At 34.1% G+C, this 26,538-nt stretch overlaps 1 protein-coding gene and 1 long non-coding RNA gene across 3 annotated transcripts in view; one reads left to right on the top strand and one right to left on the bottom strand.

Moving 5' to 3' along the window:
- Positions 1 to 17,772: 17,772 nt before the first annotated feature.
- On the bottom strand, positions 17,773 to 22,129 carry LOC124960619 (uncharacterized). Its single transcript, XR_007104104.1, has 4 exons — positions 21,851 to 22,129; positions 19,826 to 19,989; positions 19,106 to 19,220; positions 17,773 to 18,986 (listed from the first exon to the last, which is right to left on the bottom strand). It is a non-coding gene; the product is annotated as an uncharacterized LOC124960619 (long non-coding RNA).
- A 2,492-nt stretch (positions 22,130 to 24,621) lies between these two features.
- The window catches only part of Luzp2 (leucine zipper protein 2), a 503,818-nt gene continuing 501,901 nt past the window's right edge, over positions 24,622 to 26,538 (top strand). Inside the window, exon 1 of one of the 2 annotated variants that reach the window (XM_047519495.1) lies at positions 24,622 to 25,148. In XM_047519495.1, coding sequence (XP_047375451.1) covers positions 25,087 to 25,148 — 62 coding nt within the window. In that variant the 5' untranslated portion in view covers positions 24,622 to 25,086. The remainder of the gene's footprint in view (positions 25,149 to 26,538) is intronic. The other variant, XM_047519496.1, reaches the window with a different exon arrangement.

The raw sequence follows: 26,538 nt of genomic DNA, 5'->3' as shown, positions 1-26,538 counted from the left end.
AAGAATGTTGAACTGAATAAAACTCTTAAGTCTTTTCTTCATCTAAAATTCAGTGATAATAGATCCTTTGTGTGATATTTTGTTATTCATTTGCAAAGCAAGAAGGTTTGCAGTGGTGGCTTACTTCAGTGATGGCAAAAATATGTTTTTCAAATATATTGAGTGCTATATAAATGCAAAGCAGTCGCAGGTGGTTTTAGATAATGTTTAATACTTTGCCGTTAGCTTTCATAAAACCACTACAACATTTGAGCATCTGTTATATTTTTTCCTTTATATTTTTATATATATTTTAACAATAAAAGAACCTGGCTCATAAACATGTTTTTTTTCCAAAACAGTTTCAAAGTATCTTTGGAAAAATATTGAAAAAAATGGAAATTAAAATCTGCTAATTATTCAAATGCATTTATTATAATTTTTCTTTTACTTTTTCTTCTTTTTGTTGCCTTACTGAAGTCTCGTGGTAACATAAGACAGCAGAGACTTTCACACTGTTTCTCCAGACTGATTTTATCTATTTGTCTTAAACAAGTTTTCATCTTTCTCCTTCTGTGCCTACTACATTCTTGGTATCAAGCAATTAATGTGATCAGAGAAACTGAGCTCTTCTTGCAGAGAATAGTAAAATAGACAGAAAATTCAATAGTAAAATAGACAGAAAATTCACGTGGAAGCCCAACATTTCAAGTTACAGTGCCTTTTGCACTTGTTTTGGGATATTAGTCTAAGAAGATCTGATTTTTACTGCAACTCTAATAATAGATAACTGTGCAATAAGACAGTTTCCTAGCATGCCTGAATCACAAATATCTTATTGGAAAAATATTTATGAAATTCACCTATCTCTTTTGTTTTCTGTGATATTAAAACTGTAAGTACATAGAAGATCAATTGTTATATTATATGTGATTAATACAAATGAACTGACTCCCTAGCTCCATCATTGCCAAGCCCCTTGCCATGTTCATGTTTCACTTTTTTATGATCATTTATAAAAAATAGTTAAATATAAATTAAATATCATTTTTTTCTTCATATTGTTTCTTGTGCTTCTACTAAGTTTCCAGGAATAAAATATGTTTTGTTCATTAACATAGTTCCAACATCAGGGACAGTACACAGGACACAGTAGGTTTTGATCTGCTAAATGAAAGGGTGGTTTATACTTGTGTTAGGATTAAAGATTCTAAAACATCTATTGTGGAAAATATTTAGAAGCTAGATTTTACAATGACATGTGTACATAAAGACAAACAAAAAGCAATGATCAAAAAAGGAAATGTCAATTCTTGTACTATGAATGTTCCATAGGAAATACCATCATAATTATAGGCTGGTTTCAGAGTTGTTGCATGAAGAAGTATCAAACTAAGTTTTAAGAAGCAGAGCAAGGTCATTTTCTTGTATTCCTCTATCTCTGCTGATACATAAATTCTTTGTATTATTGAGTTTCAGAGCTAGCAGACACCATGAAATCCTCATGCCATTATCATTTTCATCAATAATATTGACCATTCATACACTGATGAAGCATTTACATCTACTGAAAAGAAGCTAGTCAGAGAAAGCCTGTTTCTTTTTATTTGTCCTTAAGGTTTGCACTACTCTGCAAGTTATATTAGAATGCTTTTACAATCTGCATTCATTGTATGTGCAAGCTTGGGTTCAGATGTCTTGCTATATGTTTAGAATAAGGATATAAAATGAACTGTCTCTAGGAAGCTCCTGGTTCAGCCAGGTGCAGTGGTACATGCCTATAATCCCAGAGGCTCAGGAGGCTGAGACAGGAGGATCACAATTTCAAAACTAGCTTCAGCAACTTGGGGAGATTCTAAGCATCTTAGGGAGACCCTGTTTCAAAATAAAACATAAGAAGGACTGGGATGTTGCTGAGTGGTTAAGAAACCCTGGGTTCAATCACACACACACACAGACACACACCCCCCCAAAAAAAATAAATAAAAAAGAAAAAAAAAGAAAAGAACCTGAATATACGGGGAGTTATGACAAGAATTTGTATTGTCTTTGGATAAACCTAACCATTTAGATTTTCAGGCAGTGAAATAAATAACACCTAGTACATTTAAATCACTATTACTGAATACAGCCCTCTTTCTATACCCCTTAAACACACACACACACACATAATGCATTTAAAAAAAAGGGGGGAGGGGAAGCTCAAGGTCTAAGGAGGTAGTCAAACAAGTAAACCAGCAAATATTATACCATCTAACAAATATAAGGATAAGTATTTTAAAAATTAGGAAGGTTGGTATAAATGGTGAGGTGAATAACAAAGACATAGTAAAGTATACATAATTTTAATCATAAAACATATGTTAGATTTAATTATATATAAGATGAAGAGAGTATGATGTCAGTAAAACATGAATGTGTAAGGACAGAATTTTAAGAGTAATGATGATCCCTAGATAATTCTGTAGGCATAGGAAACAGTTCATCCTGGGACAATATGGGTCCAGAGCCTTGAAAAAGGATAATATGAATAGCTTAAAGCATTTACCGTGTATGTCAGACTGAATTCCAATTTTATATTTCAGGATCTGAAAAAGGTAGAGCAGTGATATGATAAAGCAGTAGAAGAGATGCAATGGAGAAGAAGGCAAGTTAAAGATAGACCCCCAGGAGAACAAGATGATGCAGAAGTTAAAACCACAGGTTCAATAACATTTGGAAGTAAACATAAAAATTTATCTGGGAGCAATGGTGGGCATCTCTAATTGTTGCTACTCAGGAAGATGAGACAGGAAGATTACATGAGCCTAGGTGCTTGAGACCAGCCTGGACCACAAAGTGAGAGGCTGCCTCAAAAAAAAAAAAAAAAAAAGTAAGTTAAGAACTATACCTTGAAAGGAAACTGTGAAACATGATGGAAATATGATATATAACAAGATACACCTTCCAGAATGAAGATGTATTATCCCACCTCTGAGAGGGCTGATGGCTCTCAATTGTTGATCCCTTTGGAATTGCCTCTAGTTTTGAAATATGTTATCTGGCCCATGATCAAGCTCTCTATTCTATGTCCCTTTTCCCTAATGACTGATTGGTGTGGATATATTAAAAATATTGAACGTTCTTAACTAAAAAATTTCTAAAAATTTTGACAGATCATACCATTTTCAGAAGTTCCCACAGGATCCCCAAACTGCATCAACCCTCTACATCACCCTCCAATAAACCCTGTAGCACTCATCACCTATTCTTTCACCAATGTTAATTCTGAACACACTCTTTAACAGTCACTTGCAAGTTAACTTCCATCCCAAAGAATGCGTTTGGCGGTCATTCTGTTGTAGTAGCTTTGCATGTATCTCATCTAAATCACCGTTACCTGAGTTTAGATATCTTAAGACCTGGAGAATAACGAAGCATTATTCCAGCGAATAATGCGAACATAAAACAAGCATTTGAGTTTAGTAATAAATGTCACCAAATATCTAAAATGAGACTGCGTCTATCCTAACACCCCCATTGTATAAGGACCCATTGTTTTTCCTAAGTCTTACAATCATCAGAGTCATCTAATCATTGTCTTTATATTGTAGTCTAGTGTTCTTTCCCATAGAGTTGAGGAAAATACTCTATAACAGTGTCATTCTTTTTAGCTTACAGAGGAAATGTTATATGAGTTGACTCAACTGTCTGTTTCATTTGTTTATGTTAGTATAATCCAATGTAAATATGATTTATTTTTACAAGTGACTTGTATGTGAGTGCTTTAAGATAAATTAGAATAATGCTTAAGTTCAAGATAATAGCTTGCTGATACTGCTTTGAATAGAAAAACAACTTAATTTGCTGGAGGATTGAGGGAGTGGTCTCATTTGCTTCTGGAATCACCCCAATTTTCTGTCCAACTTCATGTGTGCAGTTTTTACTTTACTGGAAAGAGGTATCTGACAAATATCAGCAAGATTCCTGAGAAGATCTAGTATTGTGAGAAGCTAAATGATTTCTTCAAGTTTCCTTTAAGTAGAAGTCACCTGCATATATACAAATCACTAAATGCTTGGGAATCTAAAGATGAACTCATTCTAACCCCTGATTAATTTATTAGAATTGGAACCAGAGGTCCCTCTTTTCACTGGGTATTTGAGAACTCAGTTGGACAGGCTTTCCATGAGAAACTGCTAACAACTTTGCACAATACTGAATGTTGACACTGTTACACTCTAGTGCAAACTTCTATCTGGTAAATATTGTTCTATCTGTCCAAGACTGCTGGACCTTTGACAACTTTGAGACCTTAGGCTACATAAAATAAAAAGGGCTATAGATGAGCCCCTTTTTATTACATGTAGTTTAAATATTTCTTAGGTGATTCGTTTTAATTATTGAATCCACACAACTCTATGAAGTTCATACTATTATCATTCCTCTTTTGCAGATGGAGTAAGTAACTATGTCAAAGAGTTATTTATTCAAAGTTACATAGCTAATGTAATTTAGAGCCTGGGCTTGATAGCAGCTGGTACCTGATTATGGACTTTTAACTACAAACTCTGATCTAAAAATATAAAATTACCTAAATGTAAGGACCTTTATCATTAGAATTTACATTTATACATTCATAGCTTACATAGGTGCTTAGTCAAGTCTGCCCTTTAAAACGCGTAGAAAAGGCCAAGCCTTGTCTTCCCTGACCAAACACAAAGGTCTGAAGAATTAATATAATACCTTTAATATAATAACTTGACTTTACTTTCTATCATCAGAGTGTTTTGACTGAGAATTTGCTTTATGTTGTTTTTCCTCAAGTAAATAACAGTGAAATAATTCATTTTATTTATGTGAAATCTTTTATCTAAGAATTTCCAAAAGCTTTACAAATGTCATCTCAATTAATAGTTTCATCATTCCTCTATTATACAATCAGTTCCTGGAGTAGATAGCACATAATTGAAGCTCACAAGTATTAGGTGACTCATTTTAGGCTTCAGGCTGTACATATTGTAAACAAACAAAAAAGACAAAAGATTTGATTTATTTTCTGTTCTTTTGCCACATTGTTGTAAAGCAGACAAAATACTTACACAATTCTGGGCCTGAAATCATAATTGTACCCTCATTTTGACAGATCCTAATTTAAAATGTTAAATTCTAGATTGTCCCCTCTCTCCCTGGTAATGACATAAAAATGCTTTATATTTGTGTGGCTGTTGATAATACTTTTGTCACTTTTATTTCATCATTTTATCTCCCAGAAATCATACAAGTTAATATAACTTCCTTACCATTCAGGTAAAAACACTAGAATATGATTATTAGCATTATTGAGAGTTTACTATGTGCTGAATATTTTACAAGTCATATTTGGTTTAATTCTTAAAAGAAAAAAGTCATTTCATATATTAGGAAATAATCATGCCCTTACTGTACAGATAAAGAACTGTGAACACAAATAAGCAGTTTGCTACAGTTACCAGTAGGTTGTATTTCCCAGTGCTGTCCATTTGACCTGCATACTTTTCAAATTGAGGTTCCAGGTGTTCATTAGTAGAGCCAACTTTGAAGGTAAGTGTAAGAACCACAGACTCCCCATCTGTTTTCCCCACTTCTGTCTTTCATAAACACACAGACACAGACACAGACACACACACACACACACACACACACACACACACATCACTATTATTATTATTTTCAGTGCTTTAGGCTATTTCCCCAGAAACAAACTCTGAGACAAAATGTTGCATGCAAGTTTATTGGGAAGAACTCTCAGGAGAGATTACTAATAGGAAATGACAAAAGGAAGGCACATTGGACAGAGGCAAAAGTAACTTGCAGTGCACCTGGAACTGAGTTATCCTCAGGTACTTTGGGGAACTTTACTGTTGAGACATGGCCATTCAGTTTTCCCAAATTGAGCAAGAAAATGGACCCTTTGTATTCACACATGAACCTATCACTGAACGACAGATAAACAAGCAATGGGGAGTACCTTTGGGAAAAATCATTTTCTGCAGTAAAGAACAGTTCTCTTTGAAGAAGAACAGTTATGAGTCATCTCCAACTTATATTTTCAGCAGAGAGGGAGGATATGTGGGCCTTGAAGAGGAGTTTCCAGCAAGGCATCTAAGTATTCATTATAATTAGAAACATTCATTAGGCATGTCTTCTATACAAGTTACTGTTCTAAGATGTTTTCATGTAGCATCTCATCAAGATTCTCCAACTTTAAAAGGTGAATTCTATTATTGTCTACAGTGGATGAAGTTAGGGATATTTGCCAAAACTACAAAAGTGTTACCTTATGAACCATCATGTCCTACATGGTTGTGCAAAAAAATTCTATCCGCAAAATGAGTTTGATAGGTGTCTTAATTTTTCTGATAGTTTATAGATGTATACTTATCTCATTTTGGAGGACTGATTAAATTAAATTAAGTGAAACAACAAACGTGAAAACATTTTACAATGTCTGATGCAAAATATATTCAACAAGTGGATATTTATTTTCATTCCCCTTTACCACAGACAGATTAGTTTTAATTTTGGCTCCTTAGAACATAGCACTTCCTATTTAAATGATATAAAATGAAAATCTCCAAACAATTTAAACAACAACAACAAAAAGATACCTTATGACATTGAATAACTAACTTCATGCCTGCTTCCTCTTGCCTGAAACTCCTGACATTCTTTCATCCTTGAGAGGAAATTCAGGAAGGGGAGTAATAGGCAGAAGCCAGTTTATTTCTTTGCATTCTCATACAGTACAATAGTGAAATAATCTCACCCTCTCTGAGCAGTGAACCTAAACTTGACTCTTTAAGCATTCCCTATTTGCAACAGAAGTTTTTGTCACCCTGAGAAAAGAAGTTTGTTATGATCAGAAAATTCTGAAATCTATTATTAAAAGGTGTGCACGCTTTCCTAAATAGAAATAGAAATAGAGAATGAGAGGAGAAGCGTGGCCTAATTAGGTAATAGTACTTTTATAGTTTTTTAAGGTGCTCAGTCTACATTAAATTAGCAAAGAAAGAAAATCAGGACAGCTTCTTATTTCCATCTAGGACATAAGGTGCTACATCTTATCCATCCCTGTGTTCTTCATGTTACTAACAGAATGCCTTTCATAGTTGGTTTTCAATTAAAACTGATTGGAGAGTAACAATGGTAATTATAATAGCAAAATGGTATTCTTTCTTTAGGAGCAAAACTCTCAGGGAGTTTCTTTGTACCTAGGATGACCTTGGATGTCACTTACTGTCTTGTGATTTGTTTTCTTGTATCTGCTATAATGGTACCACTTGGTTTTATTTCTCACATACTCAGAGTTTCAGAGTGTTGTAAAGACTGTTTTATTACCCAATTACATTTTTATGCAATTGTAACCAAAAACTTGTGCAATCAGTTTCTTTCAAAGAGGTACATACTCCATTTGAATCTGATTGATTTTGCAGTGAATGGTTAGAATCTCAGTGTAAATCCATATAGTTGCTTAGTTGGTATGCTGATTTGCATAGACACCACAGAGATGGAGTACAGTGGGTGCGAACTAAAGATAAATTATTATATGAAAAAAAAGAGATTTGAACTAAATGCTGACTTAAATGTTACATGGCTTTTACAGTTACTTTCACATTTGGGAGATGATGTGCTAAAATGAAATGAAGGAAAATATGCCTCTGATAATTCCAATGAGGCAGTACATAAAAATAAGTGAAATCTCAACATTTCTTGGCTCAAAAAAAAAAAAAAAAAGCAAGAAAACATAAATAGAGGTTCAAGAAAACAGAATGGGAAGTGCATTTAAAAAGTGTTGAAAGCGAACATATACAAGAGCTTCCCCTTAGAACTATTCACAACCAGGGCTAACAGTGGAGGAAAAACAAAACAGAATCCTCAATAGCCATCATTCTTAAATGCTACAGAAGCTATGAAAATCAAGTAAAATGGAATTTCAAATGGGAGTACATGGTACTTGTGATGGGCTGGTGTATTACTAAGTTATGTGCTTTATTTTTTTGTACTCCTAAGAGTTCATAATTAAGCCAATACAGAAAGAAGAGTGATAGTGAGTCACCCTGGAGGGACACGCCTACCTCTAAAACTAGGACCCAATATCAACCCCACAACCCAGGGAAAAGGGATTTCTCCAAAGAAGAGAATCAACAGGTTTTCACAGCAGCAGAGTAATAAAGCCAGAGCTAACAGATGAGAGAGGGCATGTCCACTGAGAGTGAGTGTGATCACAGGTTTTGCACATGGATTTTATATCTGCATATGTAGCCATATGTTCTATACATTTTATGTGTATTAAATAATAACATGCACAACATACTCATCCAATCATTTCCTACTCAGAAAACATAGTAGAGCAAGAAATAGCCTATGATCCTGATTGTTACACAATGTCACCTTCAGGTGGGTTTTAACATGACTTTCAGCTTTTAATTGAGTAGCATTTGCTGAATGAGACATGTACATTAATCTGATTTGATTAAATGTGAATTTTTGCTAATGTGACTAAGAACCCTTATTTTTTCATTCATTGTTCTCTTTTTCCTCATTCATCAAATCTGTTGTTCTTTTTAAATATTATAATTTCTAAATAAATCCTTAATTCTTTTTTTCTTCTTTCTTTTTTCTTGTTCTTTTTAGATATACATGACAGTAGAATGTATTGTGACATATTATACATACATGGAGTATATCTCATTCTATTTCATATCCCATTCATGTGGTTGTACATGATGTGGAATAACAGTGGTCGTGTATTCATATATAGGGATAAAAAGTTATGTCCGATTCCTTCTACTCATTTCCCTTTGTCTAATCCAATGAACTTCTATTCTTCCCCTCCCTACCCTCCCTTGTTGTGGGGAGGGTACAACATCTACATATCAGGTAGAACATTCAGATTTTGGTTTTTGAGGACTGACATTTCACTTATCATGATATTCTCCAGTTCCTTATTTTACCATCAAATGCCATAATTTTGTTCTTCTTTATGGCTGAGTAATATTCCATTGTGTATATATACTGCACTATATACTAAATTTTCTTTATCCATATTTCTGTTGAAGAACTCTTACATTTCTAGGTCTGAGTCTTTAAAACAAATTTCATAATCAATAGCAAAGTGCAAGCCTTTACTTTTGGGATTTACAGAAATAAACAGTGAAGACCAAAGCAAATGGGAAATGGAAATAGTGTTAGTACTAGGAAAATAAAATAGACTGCATCAATTTCTTCTTCAGTATTATTCCAATGGTTTATTTTTTTCATCACTATATTTTCCCCAAAGAGGTACAAAGTAGTGTGTTGTAATGATATAGAAATAGACAAGGACCATGAGTATATTGCAAACATTTTTCACTAAAAAATTATAAATTTGGGTAAGCTTAAATAAGTTTGACAACATCTTGTACATATATTGGTGGTCTATAACTGGTATTATAGCTCTAATATTTGAGCCTTAATGTGGTTGGATAACATTAATCTAACTTAAGAAAGAACAAAAAATTGTGTATAGAGCCTAAAATGTTTATTTACTTTCATGATACTGTATTTTAATCAAGTGGGAGGCTTAAATAAAAGGAACTAATTTGCTTCTAGAGAAAGAATATTATACAGAAAACTAGTTTAAGTAAAAATAGAAAATAATCATATTGAAAATGAGAAAATCTAAGTTTAAACCCTCCACTTCTATTAATCAACTATCACCTTTGAGCTACTTACGAGATTTCAATTTTCCTATCTCTAGAACACTGTAGGTGAATTGTGCTCAAATACAGATCCTGATTCTTGTTAACAATACGACTATGGGTAATTCATGTACATTCCTAAGTTCAGATTTTTTTATCTATGTATTGGAGGCAAAAATTCCTACTCCAAGGAATTGTGAGGAATACTAAAAGAATACTTGTTTTAAAAGTCACTATGTAGATACTAAGACATGATCTGAAATTCAGGACTTCTTGCTAAAGAATGGCATTTGTCCCGGAAAAATAGTTAACAAAAGAACCTTCAGTCCTTCTTTATTTTATCCAGTTTTAAAATGCTAAAATCGAGTCTCAACTTGAAAATATCAGCTAACTCCCATAGTAAGTGATCATATAAGGGTTTTAAGCCCACCTCTGTTTGTGTCACACCCCTCTTATTTACTGGAGCATGAACAATCACTACAAAGCACAGCAGTGCAGTAGAGAAAAAAAAAAAAGTAAGGTTTATTTGTTTCTGTTTTTGCTTTTGCTTTTCACCTCAGTCTCTGCTGGTTGGGAATCAGAAGCAGCTCAGTTGTCTAATTTTGGCTCATGGTATCTCATTAGTTTGCACTGAAGCGTTCAACAAGGATACAAGCTTCTCAAGATCTGATTTAATAAATAAAAGGTTCCCTTCCAAGTTCACTCAGATTGGCTGGCCTCAGTTGCTCATCACAGGGTCCCACTGAAGAGACAACATAGCAGTAAATGACAACATGGAATCTTTCCTAAAATAAAGGATGAAAGAGATGAGAAATGATTGGAGAGGGAGAAAATGTATGCCAAAGAGAAATCTCAATCTCTCTTATACTGTGGTCACAGAATAAACACACTATTATTTTCCCCATGTTCATTTGGTCACAGAGCTCCATATCAGTGCTATGTGAGAGGGAGCTACACTTGCTCTGAGTACAGAATCTTTAATGTCCCCAGAAAAGATGGTGTTAGGTAATGCAGAAATGTTCAGAGGTGATATTATTAAATTACAAGAGTTAGAGCCTCACCAATGGATTAATCCATTTGATGGCATAATAATTTGAATGGAGTACTAGATGTTAACCCTGAGCAGGTGGGGCATGGTTGGAGGAAGTAGGTCACTGGGGACATGGCCTGGACTTCATCTGTCCATGACCCATTTCCTGTCTCTCTGCTCTGCCACTCTCTGCTTCCTGGCTGCCATGAGCTGAATAGTTTATTTCCACCACAGCCTTTTACCTTGATGTTCTACCTCACTTCAGGCCAAGGTCAATGGAGGTGGCCATCCCTGGACTGAACCTCTTGAAACTCTGAGCTCAAAATAAACATTTCCTCCTCAATTGTTTTTGACAGGTATTTTGGTCATAGTGAAGAAATTCTAACAAGGCCAGGAAGGAAGGTTCATTGAAAATAATTTTGGAGCATAACAAAACTTCTCTATTTAAGTTTTTTAAGTGGAAATGCATCATCTCCAGGATAAAATTCATGTTCCGTACTATGCTAATCAAAGTCTTTTATAATACTGAGTCTTTGGAACTTTTTATTTCTTATTTTTCACACTTGATCATCCACTTAAACATTCTTCTACTCACCATTACAGTGTTTCTTGCTTTAGAGATAAAGAGTTTGTATTTCCCCAATAAAATAATAATGAAGATATAATTTTTTTATTATTATAGTCATTATTTCTTAAGTTTTTCCTATGTCTTTATTATATATGAAAATTTATGCAATTTTTTATTCATTTTTAAAATAATATTTTTGGTACAAGAGATTGAACCAAGTGGTACTGTTCCCCATATCCAGAACTTTTTATTTTTTATTTTGGTATTGGATCTCACTGAGTTTCTTAAGGCCTTGCAAAGTTGTTGTAGGATCCTTGCCCAGAGAGACAGGGCATTCAGCAAGAAGCAGAGTTCATTAGTGCCAGCACTGACCCAGTGGATTTGTTTCCAAATTCTGAGCACCACATGCTGGAGGTGTTGCCTTATATACCTCTTGTTAGTTCCTCTTTTACTTGCCAGATCTTTGCCCCCCATATAAGGTAATACACATTCTGACTGGGCATTCTATTTCTATAATATAGAGTTGTAATGGTGTTATAACAGAATTGTGGGATGTGCGCACTCATACTGATGGTGCCATGCTGTCTTTCCTTGGTTTTGAGAAACTTCTTACCACAAAGTTGATGAAGTTGAGCTCCAACTTGCAATCCTCCATCCTCACCTTCCTAAATTGCTTGGATTACAGCTATGTGCCACCATTCTCAGCTTGTGTATGCAGATTCAATCCTCACAGTGATCCTACAGCACAGGTTCTATTATTTTCCATGATGTTTATGTTAGTTCTTTATATCTCAATGTGAAGGAAGAATAAGTATTCAAGTTATGGCTTCTCAGGTTTTGCATGATTCCAGGGCAAGCTAGAACCATGATTTACACTGGACCCATGCTTGACAATGTAGTCCTTGAATGTTCTTTATGTTAGTGATTAACACTATTATAATGTAGGACTAGGAATCAATGTGCTTTGATGTACCTGCTTATCTGAATTGTCTAGCAAAATTAAGTGTGTGCACCTGGCATCTATGCTAGGGTCCTGAATTTCAATTATATGACTGATTGAAAAATGGGTATGTGTTTACATGACCAGTTCTCCATAAAAATCTTGAAATGCAGTGAACTTCCATAGGCAGAGATGTCTTACACGTGTCTCTGTAGTTCACTGATAGAAGGTTGTTCCTATGAGACGCTCATAAAGGAATAAATCAGAAACCTTCAACTGACCTCTCTGGACTTTGCACAATGAATATTTTTTCATTGCTATTATTTTGTATTCTTTGCTGTAATAAATCTTAGGTGTGAATCTGTAATCCACTGCTCTGTTTTATGACTTCTGGTAGATCTGAACTGAGAGCAGTCATCAAACTTCCACAATATTTAATCTTCTCATTAATCCTTTAAAACAGATCCAGAAATTTTTCAGAGAATCAGATTACTACCTAGTGTCTTAGAACTCTGCAAATGGAAGGTGGTACGTAAACAGCAGCAGTTCATCTCTAGAATCAGGACTGTAATAAAATCAATATAGACATCTAATTCGACTAGTAAATATCTTTCTGTACTTCATGACTTATAAGGGTGTTACTTTCTGTGAGAAGATCCCTAGAATCCAAAAACTAAATAGTGTATTTTGCTTACACTTTTAATTATTTAAAATTTTCATGTTTACGTTGATTGCAGATATACTAGAATCCTTGTATTACTAGCAGTAGACTAACACAATTGACTAGGACAAATTCAATAAACATTGACCAAATGTATTAATGGGTAGCTCAACTGAATGATGAGTGGGAAAATGATTTTCTATCCAGTGTATTATGAGATTAAAAAATATTATCATAATCCATTTCACAAGTAAAATTTAAGTATACTAACATATAGATCTTATGTGTAAAATTTCATGTTTTATGTCACAAATAAATGGTAAGATTCTTAAATTTTAACAATTTTATGTTAAAGCTTGCCAAACTTTAACACACTGGTAAACAACCAATACCCTAATCAGTATATGGATAATTTTCATTGATCAGGAAAATCCCTTTCTACTCAATTTCATTCAATAAACATTCTCCATTGGCCAATCACTGCTCTGATTCTTATTATCAGAGGATAGTTTTGCCTATTGGAATCCATGTTAATTACTATATGCTTTTATATATTTTTTCTTCAGTTTTATACTCACTTTTGAGTTTTAAACATTTTTGGGTAACAAAACGTAAAAACTTAATAAAGAAATCTCAAATTTTGCGTTCATTCTCCTCTTGAGACACATTTGGGTTGAAAGTTATTTGGAGTTCATATAAATAGAGCTGCAATAAATATATCCAACCAACAAATCTTTTTGTGGACACCTGCTGTGGAATCCTTTGAGGAAATGATTAGATTGAGATAGCTGAGTCATAGAATATACATGTTTAAAAGAAGCCTGTCAGTTTTCCGAATGATGTTATCAGTTTATAATCAAAACAGAAAATGCACGAGTATAGATTTTACCATGTCCTTGCCAAAATTTCATGTGACTAGACCTTAAGTAACTTTAACTACTCTAGTAGAGCATTTATTTAATTTCTATATGTGGTTCACAATGCTGATTTTTAAAAATTTCCCTAATGACTAGTAATATTAAGCATGTAATTTATATGCCTCTCTTAATATTCTACTGTTGTGTTTCATGAAATGCCTTGTGAAGTCTTGCCAAGCCTTTTATCATGTTACAGTTGTTGCCTTTTCATTGTTGGTTTGAACTATTCATTACATATTCTTGGCATAATTTCTTTTTCAAAACTGTTGAAAATATTTTTCTCCTAATATCTGCTTCAGATATTCAGTCTCTTAGTGATTTCTTCAAAGATAATTTTTTGGTTTTTGAAAGAATATTTTTCAGTATCTTTTTCTTATGGTTTGTATGTTTTTGATTTAAGAATTATTTGCTTAACCTATGTAAAAAAATTTATTGGCTACCTTGTCTGCTTTTAAGTTTAAAGTGGCATGAGTATATCCTTGTTTAATACTGAATCTTATTAAAAAATTTCTCAGTCATTCATCACTGGATATCATACAGGTCTTTTGTAGGTTCCCTGTATCAGGTTGAATATTTTCCATCTATTCTAAGTGTTTTAAGGTTTATTTTTGAATGGGTATTGAATTTTGTTAAAGGATTTTTCTACGCTGATTGAAGTGATCATAAAATCTCTCCCTATATTCTACCATAATAGGAAACGTATTGATTAATTTTGAAATAGAAAACTATCCCTTTTTGTAATAATGCCTTTTCTTTCTTAAATACTGCTAGATTATAATTTACATTATTTTTTAGGATTTTTATGCTAATTATAGAAAATATGATAATTTTTCTTATATCTAATGATTTTGTAGTACTTTCTTACTAAGGTAGCAATAATCATGGGATGACTAAAAATGTAGAGAGAATGAACAAATCTTACTGTAGTTTCTGAAATAATTTGTGAAAGATTATTACTTCTAACATCAAATATTGAGAGCAATTAATATCTTTGATATACTTTTATAAAGTATACTGACAATCTTCAACATTTGATAAACATGATGAATAAAATTGTTCAAAACTTTTCTTTTTTGGAATTGTTTTAAATTATTAAGTGGTTGAATTGAGTATGATAATTTGTATTTTCTTTTTTTTAAATTTTATATTATTTTTGATTCATTGTACACAAATGGTATAAAGCTTTTCATTTGTCTGGTTATACATGATGTAGAGTCACACTGTGTAATCATATTTGTAATAAGGTAATGATGTTTGTCTTATTCCATAACCTTTCCTTCCCCCTCTCCCCTCCCCATCCCTCATTTCCCACCTACACAATTCAACATTCTTCAATTCTTCTCTTACCCCCTCCAACCCTGTTATGTATCATCATTCACTTTTCAGTGAAAACATTTGGCCTTTTTTGGGGGGGAGGGATTGGCTTATTTCACTTAGCAAGATATTCTCTAACTCCATCCATTTACCTGAAAATGCCATAATTTCATTCTTTATGACTGAGCAATATTCCCTTGTGTATATACCACAGTTTCTTTATCCATTCATCTATTGAAGGGCATCTAGGTTGGTTCCACAATCTAGCTATTGTGAATTGAGCTGTTATGTACATTGATGTGGCTGTATCATTGTAGGATACTGATTTTAAGTCTTCTGGGTATAGACCAAGGAGTGAGATAGCTGGGTCAAATGGTGGTTCCAATTCCAAGTTTTCTAAGGAATCTCTGTACTGCTTTCCAAAGTGGCTGCACCAATTTTCAATCCCATCAACACTTATTGTTGCTTGTATTCTTGATAATAGCTATTCTAATCTTAGGGTAGTTTTGATTTGCATTTCTCTTATTACTAGAGATGTTAAACATTTTTTCATATATCTGTTGATTGTTTGTACATCTTCTTCTGTGAAGTGTCTGCTCATTTCCTTAGCCCATTTATTGATTGGGTTATTTGTGTTCTTGGTATAAAGATTTTTGAGTTCATTATAAATTCTGGAGATTAGTGCTCTATCTAAAGTGACTGTGTAAAGATTTTCTCACACTCTGTAGGCTCCCTCTTTACATTATTGATAGTTTAATATTTTTTCCCATTATGAAATGTTTCTTTATCTCTAGTAATGTGTTATGTTATGAAATCATTTTTTCATTATTAATTTAGCCATTTAGGTTTTCCTATGCAGTATTTCATCTTATGTTTAAAAAAAGTCTGTAGACAGCCTTCATTGTATATTTAAACAATTTAACAATGTTTCATTTTTAATTAATTTTTATTAATGCCCATTTATTTTTCAAAATGATTTATGTCTAGTGTTTCATTATTTGATCTTTGTTTTTCCATGTGATCTCTTGTTCCTTACTTCCTTCTATATTCTCTTCTTTTGAATTGTTCTGTTTGTTTTCATTTTCCCCTCTTCTTTGGAATATTTCTCAGATGCATTTTGCACTTGCATTTATTGTTTTCTCTGGTGACCATATTATGTATTCATTCACCTCGAAATTCATCTAAGCTTAATGTTCACCAAATTTATATAACATAAAACATTTTTCAACAGTATAATTCATTTATGATACCTAACCTAATGTTTGCATGTAGTAGTACCTATTCAAATTCCATAATGTAATGTGTAATGTTTTCATTTTTGTATTTAAAGTACTATATATTTTTTTTCTGGAACCCATCATTCTATTCTATAAGTTTCTGTTTTCAAATTATGTTATTCTCCTTCAACCTAAAAATATTGGCTATCATATGTGCTGAAGCAGTTTTGCTCCTAATAAATTCTTTCATATTTTATTGATGTCTTTATCTTATCCTCATTTTTAAGAAGTATTTTTGCTCAACATTTATTTCTGGGTTAACAGTTTGATGCCATTGCTAAGATGCTCTTCTATTGTTTTCTGATATTTTTGTAGAGAATCCAGTTATGAATAATGAGGGTGCTTCCATTTAATGTCTCTTTTTATTATTTTCCTATTATATTTTCAGTAGTTTTACTATGATATTTCTAAGTGTGGCTGTGTTTTTATTTATCATGCTTAAGATTGGTATAACTTCTTAAAAATAAAATGTAACTTTTTTATGTACATTTGGTATTTTGGTCAATTTTTTTTTTAATATTACATGTGTGTCCTAATATCTTTCTCTTAACCCTCTGAAACTTCAAATAGATGTTCAGTAGACAACTTGACATGATACTCCAGCTCAATACATACCTGTCCATGTATTACTTATTTCCCATTTTTTCTTAGAGTCCTCAAAATACTAATGCTCATTCTTCTATATTAAATCTGCATTTTAGATTACCATTATTATGTTTCCCAGTTCTGAAGTTTTCATTTTTTTACAGTTTAATTCTTCTATAGTCCTTGTCTTCTCATTTAAAATTCTGTGTTGGATTTTGTTAACAGCGATTGACTTTTATTATTATGAGTACATTTCATGCTTCTCATGTGTCAGTTGGATTATATCCTTGACATTGACTGGCTACATTGTAGAGATTCTGTATTATGCCATATTTTTTAATGGGTATTCCTTTTTCCTGTGTGGTACAGGATCTTACTGATTCTGTCAGACTTAAAAAAAAAAAATACTTTTTATAATGAGACTTGTACTAGTTGTTTCCTTCATTGTAAGACACATCTTTTATACTATGACAAAATTTTGCTCTAAAAAACTGGCCTTTCTGGAGTTCCAAATAAATGCTTTTGAAGTATTCACAAAGCATTCTTGGGCTTCTTCTCTGTGACTGGAAAAGAACTGCAATATTTCACAGCACCTTGAGAACTCTGTTACTTATATTCTTCTCTCAGCCTCAGGGTAACTGCAGGGTAGCAGAACTTGGTCTATCAGAATCCCACTCTTTACTTACACAGCACTGCTTTTGGCCAGTGAACTCTTGTCGGACTTTTAGGGATTTTTTGCAAAGTTCTTTCTTCTCTGGTATCATTTCCCACAAGTCCTAGGCAATTTATCAGATCAAAACTCTAACCTCCATCTCCCCAGCTCAAGAGAACATTGTTCTCCTTATACTCTACCTTCCTATACCATGAACCACAATGATCCTCTTTATAAATCTTGTATGTACATGAAATTTCTTTGTGTGATCATTTCTGTTCCCTGATGTTTAAAACAGTCACGTCATATTTTTTCAAATTTTATATTTTTGTACAGGAGTGAAAATCTGATATTGTATTTTTATGCCCAGAAGCAGAAATATCATCATTGATTATCATTTACTTTAAATATAATAGTGTGTAAGAGGCCATCTTTGAAAAATCATTTGTCCAATGTTAGATACAGTGAGCCAAGAGGGTTTATGCCTTAAAATGTTTATAGCAGCAGCACTACATCATGAGATAGACATAAGGTAAGTAGAGTTTTAAACTTCTGAGCTAAGAAATTTACTGAAAAACTAACAAATACTTGTGGCAAAAGAAAACACACACTTAATCCTACAAATAAGAGATGATTAATTCAAAATGTTAGATGGAGCCAGACACAGTGCACACACCTGTAATTGCCGTGACTTCAGAGGTTCAGGCAGCAGGATCACTTGTTTGAGGCCAACCCTAGGAACTTAGTGAAACCCTGTCTAAAAATGAAAAATTGAAAAGATCTGGGAATGCAGCTCCATAGTAAAGCCCCTCTGGGTTCATTTTCCAATCTCTAGCACCATAAAAAGAAAACAAATAGGTGGAATTTAATTGATCTAGCAAATTGATCAGTTCAACAGACCACATTCCTTTGTACATATATTGAAATATGTGAATATACTGAAAAAAATAAAAAAAGACTTAAAAAAGCATTTAGAAATTGAAGGCATTTCTGTGTTCATTTCAAAGACTGTATTCAATTTACCAAAAGTTTCATTGAGGATTTAGTACCTTGGTAGATTCCCAATATGGTTGTTAGCCAAAAACAGATTTATAATTTATCCACTGCATCTGAATCAAGAGAAGCAGAGCATTTTATGAGAACTGTCAGGAATTAGGTAGATCTATAAAGACATTATCTATGTTTGAGCATTTCTTTCTTCAAGTGCTCCAGTTTCAGGATAATTCACTCATGGTGCTTCTGGCAAGGAGAAGGAAATAGGATCCTTTCCAGAGAACATGTGCAGGGTGAACAAGGTCCTCTAACTCCATTTCCTTAGGAAAGAGCTCTCATTCCAAGGCTCTTACAGACTTCCCATCATTTCTGTGAATTGGAAGGGTGACATATAAGAGGTAATAAATTCAATAGGTCAAAGCCACTTAGTGAAAGAGTTCAACTCACAAGAACTTGAAGGCATCTGGTGCTGTACTTTTTCCACTTACTTTTAGTTTTTAGTTTTTGTTTTCCTTTATATGAAGAACAGACACTTATATTGACCTTATATTTCTCTTTACTCTTTCAGGAGAAAGCTGGTCTTACTAAAAAATGACAATTGACCTTAATAGAAAAAGAAAGTCCTTGTTAATGTTTCTGATTAGTAGTGATAAAGGAACAAGAATGAAACAGGAAAAAAAAGTCTTCAATAAATTATGTAAATCATATTTTCTTTTTTTAACCCCAGATTCATAAAAATCTGCAGAAAAATAGATTTTTACTTAGAGAACACTTAAATAATGGCATAACTATATACACTGTCATCACTTTCCTTAGTATTTAGAAAACGAAAAATGTTCTTGTTCTAGTTTCTGTGTATTTATAGTGTGAAGAGGAACCAAAGGATATAACCATGTCATAAGATAAAAGGGGGATCTCAAGTTGGTGGTGGCAGATGTGACAAGGGGGGAGTGTTCTAGGAAAAGATGGTGGCCTTGATGACATAGATATGGGAAAGCACTTACTCAGTTGAGGTGAGTATGATAACATTTGAAGAAGGACTCGCCTGACAAATTTTAAGGACACATCAAAAGGAATCTCCCACTACCATGTTTAAAGTACAACATGGAGTTTAAAGAAAAAACTGAAAAATCCATCTATTCAACATGATATTTTAGACTAATTTCCTGAGAAATTATAAGAAATTATAAGGCCATAGAGATACTTACAGTTTAGAGATTGTAGGAAGGAAATGAACTTGAGAAAAATCCACCTAAATTAAGTAGCTTACTTTGGAATCAAGAGGTGAGGAACTCTTTATAAAGCCCAGGTTCCAGGTGCTGTGGCACATGGTTGATGTGGCTCAGTGGTTAAGTATCCTTCGGTTCAATCCCTGATACCCAAAAAACAAAACAAAACAAAACAAACAAAAAAAAAAAAAAAAAAAAAAAAAAAAAGAAAAGAAAAGAAAAGAAAAAACTGTTGTAGAGGTAGGGCGATGCTATGATTCTATAAATACTTAAATACTTAGGGAGTAAAGATAGTAGGAGTATGTGATTATCTACATGTAGGAGAAGTGATGGGTAAGGAGAAGGGACAAATTCTGTGCTTATGACTTGGTAGACTGATTTATGGAGATATAGAGATACATAGAAGGAGAATAGGACAGAGGGAGGATGAAGAGGGTTTGTGTGACTGAATTTAATTTTGAGGTGTCCACAGAAAGTATAATTAAAGACTCAGTGAAGAAGTATAAGCTGAGCATAAATGTTGAGATTCATAACTACACTGTGGATAATAAAACTATAGAAATGACAAGCTGAATTTAAGAAGATAAGTATAGCATTTAAAAGAGGAGGATCAAGCATGAAGCTGTAGGGAATATTCGAATTTAGAGTACAAAAATAGAAAACGACAACTAGAAAAGAGAAAACAGATAATACTGCAAGAAGAAATAGCAGGGCAATTAAATTGAGAAAACAATAAAATTTTCAACAAATGATGCTAGGACAACTTGAATCCACCTGCAAAAATAAAATAAAATCAAGTTTGCTTATCTCACAAACTTAAAAATTGACTCTAAAATGATCATAAAACTTTAATTAGAAACTAAAACCATTAAAACTCTCAGAAAAAGGCATACATTTACTTCAGGTTGGATGAAATCAACACTTCTTAGAATATCAAGAGCACAAGTAAGTGATGAAAGAAAAGAATAGATATATTAGACTACATCAAAATTAAAAAAAAAAAAACTGTGTTGCAAAGCATGCCATCAAGAAAGTGAAAAAATAAACTGTTGCTTGGGAAACATTTGCAAATCACAAATTTAAAAGGAAATTGTATCCAAATGTATATAAAGAACTCTTACAAGTAAAAAATAAAACTTGAATGAAACAACTTTAATAAGCAAAGAATCTGGATGAATATCTATAAAGATATGCATGACTGGCCACTTATCACATGAATAGATGCTCAATATGATAAGCAAATGCAGACGAAAATCACCATTAGATAACTACTTCACACCAGCTAGAATATCTATAATAATAAAAAATTAAAAACTGAAAGTAATAAGTGTTGTCAAGGGTATAGAGAAATTGAACCCTTTGTATATTAGTTATGGGAACACCAGATGGTGAAGTTATTTTGGAAAACAGTTTTGCTGTTTCTCAAAATATTAAGCATGGTATTATCATGAACCTAAATATATATGCAACATAACTGAAAACAGATATTTATACAGAAACTTTTATATGAATAGACATAGTAGCATTATTCATAATAGCTAAAACAGGAGAAAAATTCTAATGTATTTGAAATACTGAATGAATAAACAAAACAGTATTTTCATACAATGAAGTGTTATTCAGCAATAGAAAGGAATGAAGCACTGATATATGTCATAGCATGAATGAATCCTGAGACATAAATGTAAAAAATAAATATAAGGTCACATGTAGTACTAATCAATATAGATGAAATAAAATATACTGGAAGAATTCATTACAGACAGGAATTAGACTAATGTTTTCCAGAAGTTGGGGAGAATGTATAAAGGAAGGAGTAACAAGTAGATCCCAGTGGATATGGGCTTTCTGATGGGGTTGATAAAAGTATCCTGGAGTTACATAAAGGTGTTGATTTTGTAGCCTCATGAATATATTATTTCCTAAAAGCTGAATTATACACTGTAAAATTTTGAAATTTCTAGTACCTTAATTATGTTTCAGTAAAGCTGTTCAAAGAATTACCTTTTGTGTCTCCCCATCCATCATTTTATGGAGATTCAGTGTAGCTGTGTGGTCTCTCTTGACGTTCTTTGTCAGATTTTGTGTAGTTATTTCAGACAACCTTTGCTGATTCTAGTGTTGGAACTCAATGTAGGACAAGAGATTTCAGCCAGGTGAATCTGCTGCCTGCACTACTGCATCTTTAAAATTCATATACCAACTCTCTGAAGCCATGAAATCAATTTTGGATTCCGTTTTCCTGCAACCATGTGGACAGAATGTCATGGGTGATAGGGACTCAAGATCCTGCAATTTCCCAAAAAGAAAAATCTGCTAAGTCATACCTCTGTATTTGAATTAAGAATAATACTTCAATCCTCTAAATCTGCAGGAGTTCCAAAATCTTATGTAGGCTTACCTTAGAAGATGTGCTTCCCTAATTCTCTAATACCCTTTAAAGTTAGATTGTTTTTTTTTTTTTTCTTTACTTGCAGAAAATTCAGAAAGGCCAACAAACCTTTTGTTTCTTTATGGGCATCCAATACAGGAGGCATACCAGAATTCTTAGACACAGTCTAAACAAAGTTCGCTCTGTTACTTTCTTGATTGACAATCTTAGGTAACTTGACTGTTGTTTTATATCATATGTATAGTAAAAAGGAATAAAATTTAGGTTGGAGAAAGTCTTGTCTTGCAGAGTTATAATTCTTTTTCTTCAAGAAAGAATATTTTGGAATTCTGCTGTAAGAATTTGGATACCAGCTGCACTATATAATTACCAAGTGACCTTGAGCAAGTTACTTGACCACTTTGTCAATTTCACTGCAAGAGAGGAAAATGATAGAATTGAAGATCACATCTGGTTCCTATAATTAGGACATAAAAATAATGAATTCAAAGTGATTATATAAACAGAAATGGGTTCTAGAGATGAGTGCTATTTGCTATTGTACACATTATTATTTTTTAATTATCATGTAGCTATATGTTTCAGTTGAGTATGCAACTCCAGTCATCATTTTTCAAAATGAGCAAGAAATCAACCTTTAGAAAACTCTGGTGGTAGGGTGTGGGGGTGGGAAGGATGGTGGAATGAGACAGACATTATTACCCTATCTACATGTGTGATTGCACAAACGGTGTGACTCTGTATTGTATACAGCCAGAGAAAAGAGAAGTTGTGCTCCATCTGTGTACAATCAGCTGAGGAACATTCTGCTGTCATGTATAACTAATTAGAACTAGTGAAAAGAAAGAAAGAAAGAAAGAAAGAAAGAAAGAAAGAAAGAAAGAAAGAAAGAAAGAAAGGAAGGAAGGAAGGAAGGAAGGAAGGAAGGAAGGAAGAAAGAAAGAAAGAAAGAAAGAAAGAAAGAAAGAAAGAAAGAAAGAAAGAAAGAAAGAAAGAAAATTAATAAAGAAGTTCTGGTGGCAGTAAACCAGAGTACCTATTATTTCTTGCAGTCAGAGTTCTATATTAGCCATGTGTGGGGCCATTTTTCTTTGTAAATGTCAAGTAATTCACAAGTGAGTTGATTTGTATATGCCTAGTTATATCTTTTGTGGATCTTACTATTGCCCAAGGAACTGCAAACATTATTACTTGTCTATTCTGGTGGCCTGAGGATTTTAAAGAAAATATGTTCTGTATGAATGTCTTGAACTTCAACCTCATTAAAAACAGAAATGGAGCATAGTAGTAAATTAGATGATTAACTCTTTGCATTTTCATCCTCTATAATACATCATTAAAACTCATGCATACTTTACTGTAAATGTTTTGTCCCTGAACCAAATACACACATACACACACACACACACATATACTGGTGTTTACTAAATACCAACATTGTGTTGATCCCAGGTTTAGATGATTTAGGTGTGATGTTCAAGGCACCTTAGTACTTAGGAGAACTAGTTGTTTATTTAAAAAAAAATTCAGTTCAGATCTCTAAGGTCCTCACTTGCTTCACATATATGAAAATGATAATGTGAATTTCTATTTTTTTATGGTTTATCCTGTTGTTAACGTACAGAGAAGTGCCTTATACATTCATTTGAATAGGATATTCTATGTTAATACACACATACTTACACAGTACAGCACATACCAGTTAGTAAAATTCTTAGAACTCTGTGTATCTGTAGATGAAGGGTTCTGTTTTGTAGAATTGATGTTGCAAATGTAATTTGGTATTTGATTTGTGTTATTTTGCTTATCTAATTTAATTTTCTAAATAAAGCTTATTAAATACTGGCTGCTTCTTATAAAACATTTGGAAAATATAGAAAATAAATGACACATAAAATTCTCTGCCTCTCAATACCATCATTCTGAGTTAAGTACTGTCAGCATTTTGGTGAATTTTTCGATTTACTCCTTGAGAGATCTCACCTGAGGAAATGGACTCCTTCAGGTGCTTGAACAAGAACCACCAGCTCCAACCCCATTGCTGGTAGCTGTTAAGAACAGACAAATTGGAATCAGAGGAATATCAGAAATCTTCAAAACCCAGGAGCAGCAGACTTTTCAATGGTCCCCAAATCTCTTTGTAGTTGACACGTTCTGCTTAAGAAGCTTGGGATGGCATTATAAGCTCAGAGTGCATTTCTGGAGGCTGCTTAGTCCTGCTCTCTTTCCATTCTCATCAGGCAAGTCATTATGCATTTCTAATTAGAACAATATTTTAAACACTCTCCAGAGCTCCGCTCTTCCAAACATGGTTTAATCAGGCAAGAGAGACCTTGCCTAGGACTCCAAGAGTCTGATCTTAGTGAATCCACTCTCACCCCTTATCAAGTACGTCAGTTCAATTATTGGCAGATTAGATTTCTCTTCGCACCCACCCCTTACTCCCCAGTCCTCAGGAGAAAAGGGAATAAATGATCAGCTCCCGACTGGTGCTCACCGGAGTGACCAGAGCGCAGCCGGGTGACCAGAGCGGCGCGCGGGGCGATCGCTGAACACCCCTCCCTCTTCCCGCGCCGCCTCCAGCGCGAGTGACAACGCGCCCTCTGGGCTCGGGAGCCGCGGCGCTGAACAATCCCAAGCAAAGCTAGCCTCACCGGTGACATCACTCCCGAAGATACTCCCAGCTCCTAGCTCCTGCCTTAGCTGGCGTCCGTCCGTTTGTCCGTCTCCATCTGTCGACCACTGGAGAGTGCTCATCGCTTCCTGGGGACAGAGCCGGGCACTGAGGAGCGACAGGACCCGGAGGAGGCAAGGCAGCGAGGGAAGGAGGACCCCGGCAGGCGACAACATGAAATTCAGCCCCGCGCACTACTTGCTGCCTCTCCTGCCAGCGCTGGTACTCAGCACCAGGTGAGTCCAGGAGCGAGAGTGACCTGTGCCAAGGGGCGCTGCCGGTGCGTTGTAGGTCCTACTGCTTGTCACCAGAGAGGGTCAAAGGCACTTTAACAGTTTGCATCTCCCGCCTAAGAGAATTGTTGTAAGATTTGGGCTCAGACATCCTTCCGGGAGAACAGATAGCTTTTCTAATTATCCCAGTACCTTGGAGAAAGTCTCAGGATTGCTTCCAGTAAGGGGCCAAAAGCTTCCCTTCAGAGGGAAAGAAGACATTTTTCCTCTATGGTTCTAGTAGCAGTGATCAGAAAACATGCGGAATAGAACAAAATAAAGAAAGGAAATAGAGAAACAAGAAGAGGAATTGTCAGGAGGCAATGTCTTCATTGCCAGAGCTGTTGTAATAGTTAAAGAGCTAACCGCTTCCCTTCCATGTGCTTAATTTTAAGATATAGGGAACCAGGGCAAACAGAAGATTGTAGAAGATGGAAGACTTGTGCAAAAGTTCCTGGATTACTGACATGGCCTGTTTTGACTTCTTGGGCAGGCTTAGTGATAGGTATTTTGTTTGGGCTGTCTTGTGAACAGGTCTAATTAAAGAGCACAGAAGGCAATTAAAAGTTAGAAAACATTCTCAGAGTGCTGATGCAAAGACCTCAGTCAGAAACAATTAAACACTGTACTCCATCCCTGGATATAGATGAGACTTTAAGCCCCAGTACAGAGGAGCTATTTTTAGTGGAGATTTAAAATGCAGTGATTGAGAAGAGTTTTGTGACTTGCTAGTGTTGATCAAGTCCCAAAGTTGTTGAGGGGATTGCTTTCTTCTTCCGCAAGCATAACACAAGGGTGGACTGTTTCATTGCCCAGGACTGAGTCTTTATTCTGCATGCCCTTAGCATCATATTGGCAGAAACCTCTCTCCTTTGGCTACTACAAAATAAAATAACACCCACAGGATGAGGCTTCTTTCAAATCCACATGAATAGAAACATTGTCTGATTGTGCATTTGATAGAAAATAAGGAATATAGAATTGCATATAATTCTGAAAGGGGGAAAGATAAAGAAAACTCATTATCACTTTAAAATGAAAATGATAAAATTCTTAATTCCATTCCTAATCTATACACCTTCTCCTTCTCCAAACTTTTGTGTGTGTGAGTGTGTGTGTGTGTATGTGTGTGTGTGTGTGTAGAACTGTTTCATTTCACTAAGTAATGAATTTAGTCTTTCCTTGCACACAAAGCCCAGGTGACTTTTTCAGACTAAAGCAGAATTTGAATTTTATTTCTTTTAAGGTTTGCTTGTCACTTCAGTTCATAAAATGCACATGGTTTTAAAGAATACCACTTTGCTTCTGAATATTATCAAAACTTGCTCCAAAAGCAGAACCTGTTTTAATATTT

This window comes from Sciurus carolinensis, chromosome 11 (assembly GCF_902686445.1).
Source record: "Sciurus carolinensis chromosome 11, mSciCar1.2, whole genome shotgun sequence".
NCBI lineage: Eukaryota > Metazoa > Chordata > Mammalia > Rodentia > Sciuridae > Sciurus > Sciurus carolinensis.
This window is presented reverse-complemented; position numbering and strand designations above follow the sequence as displayed.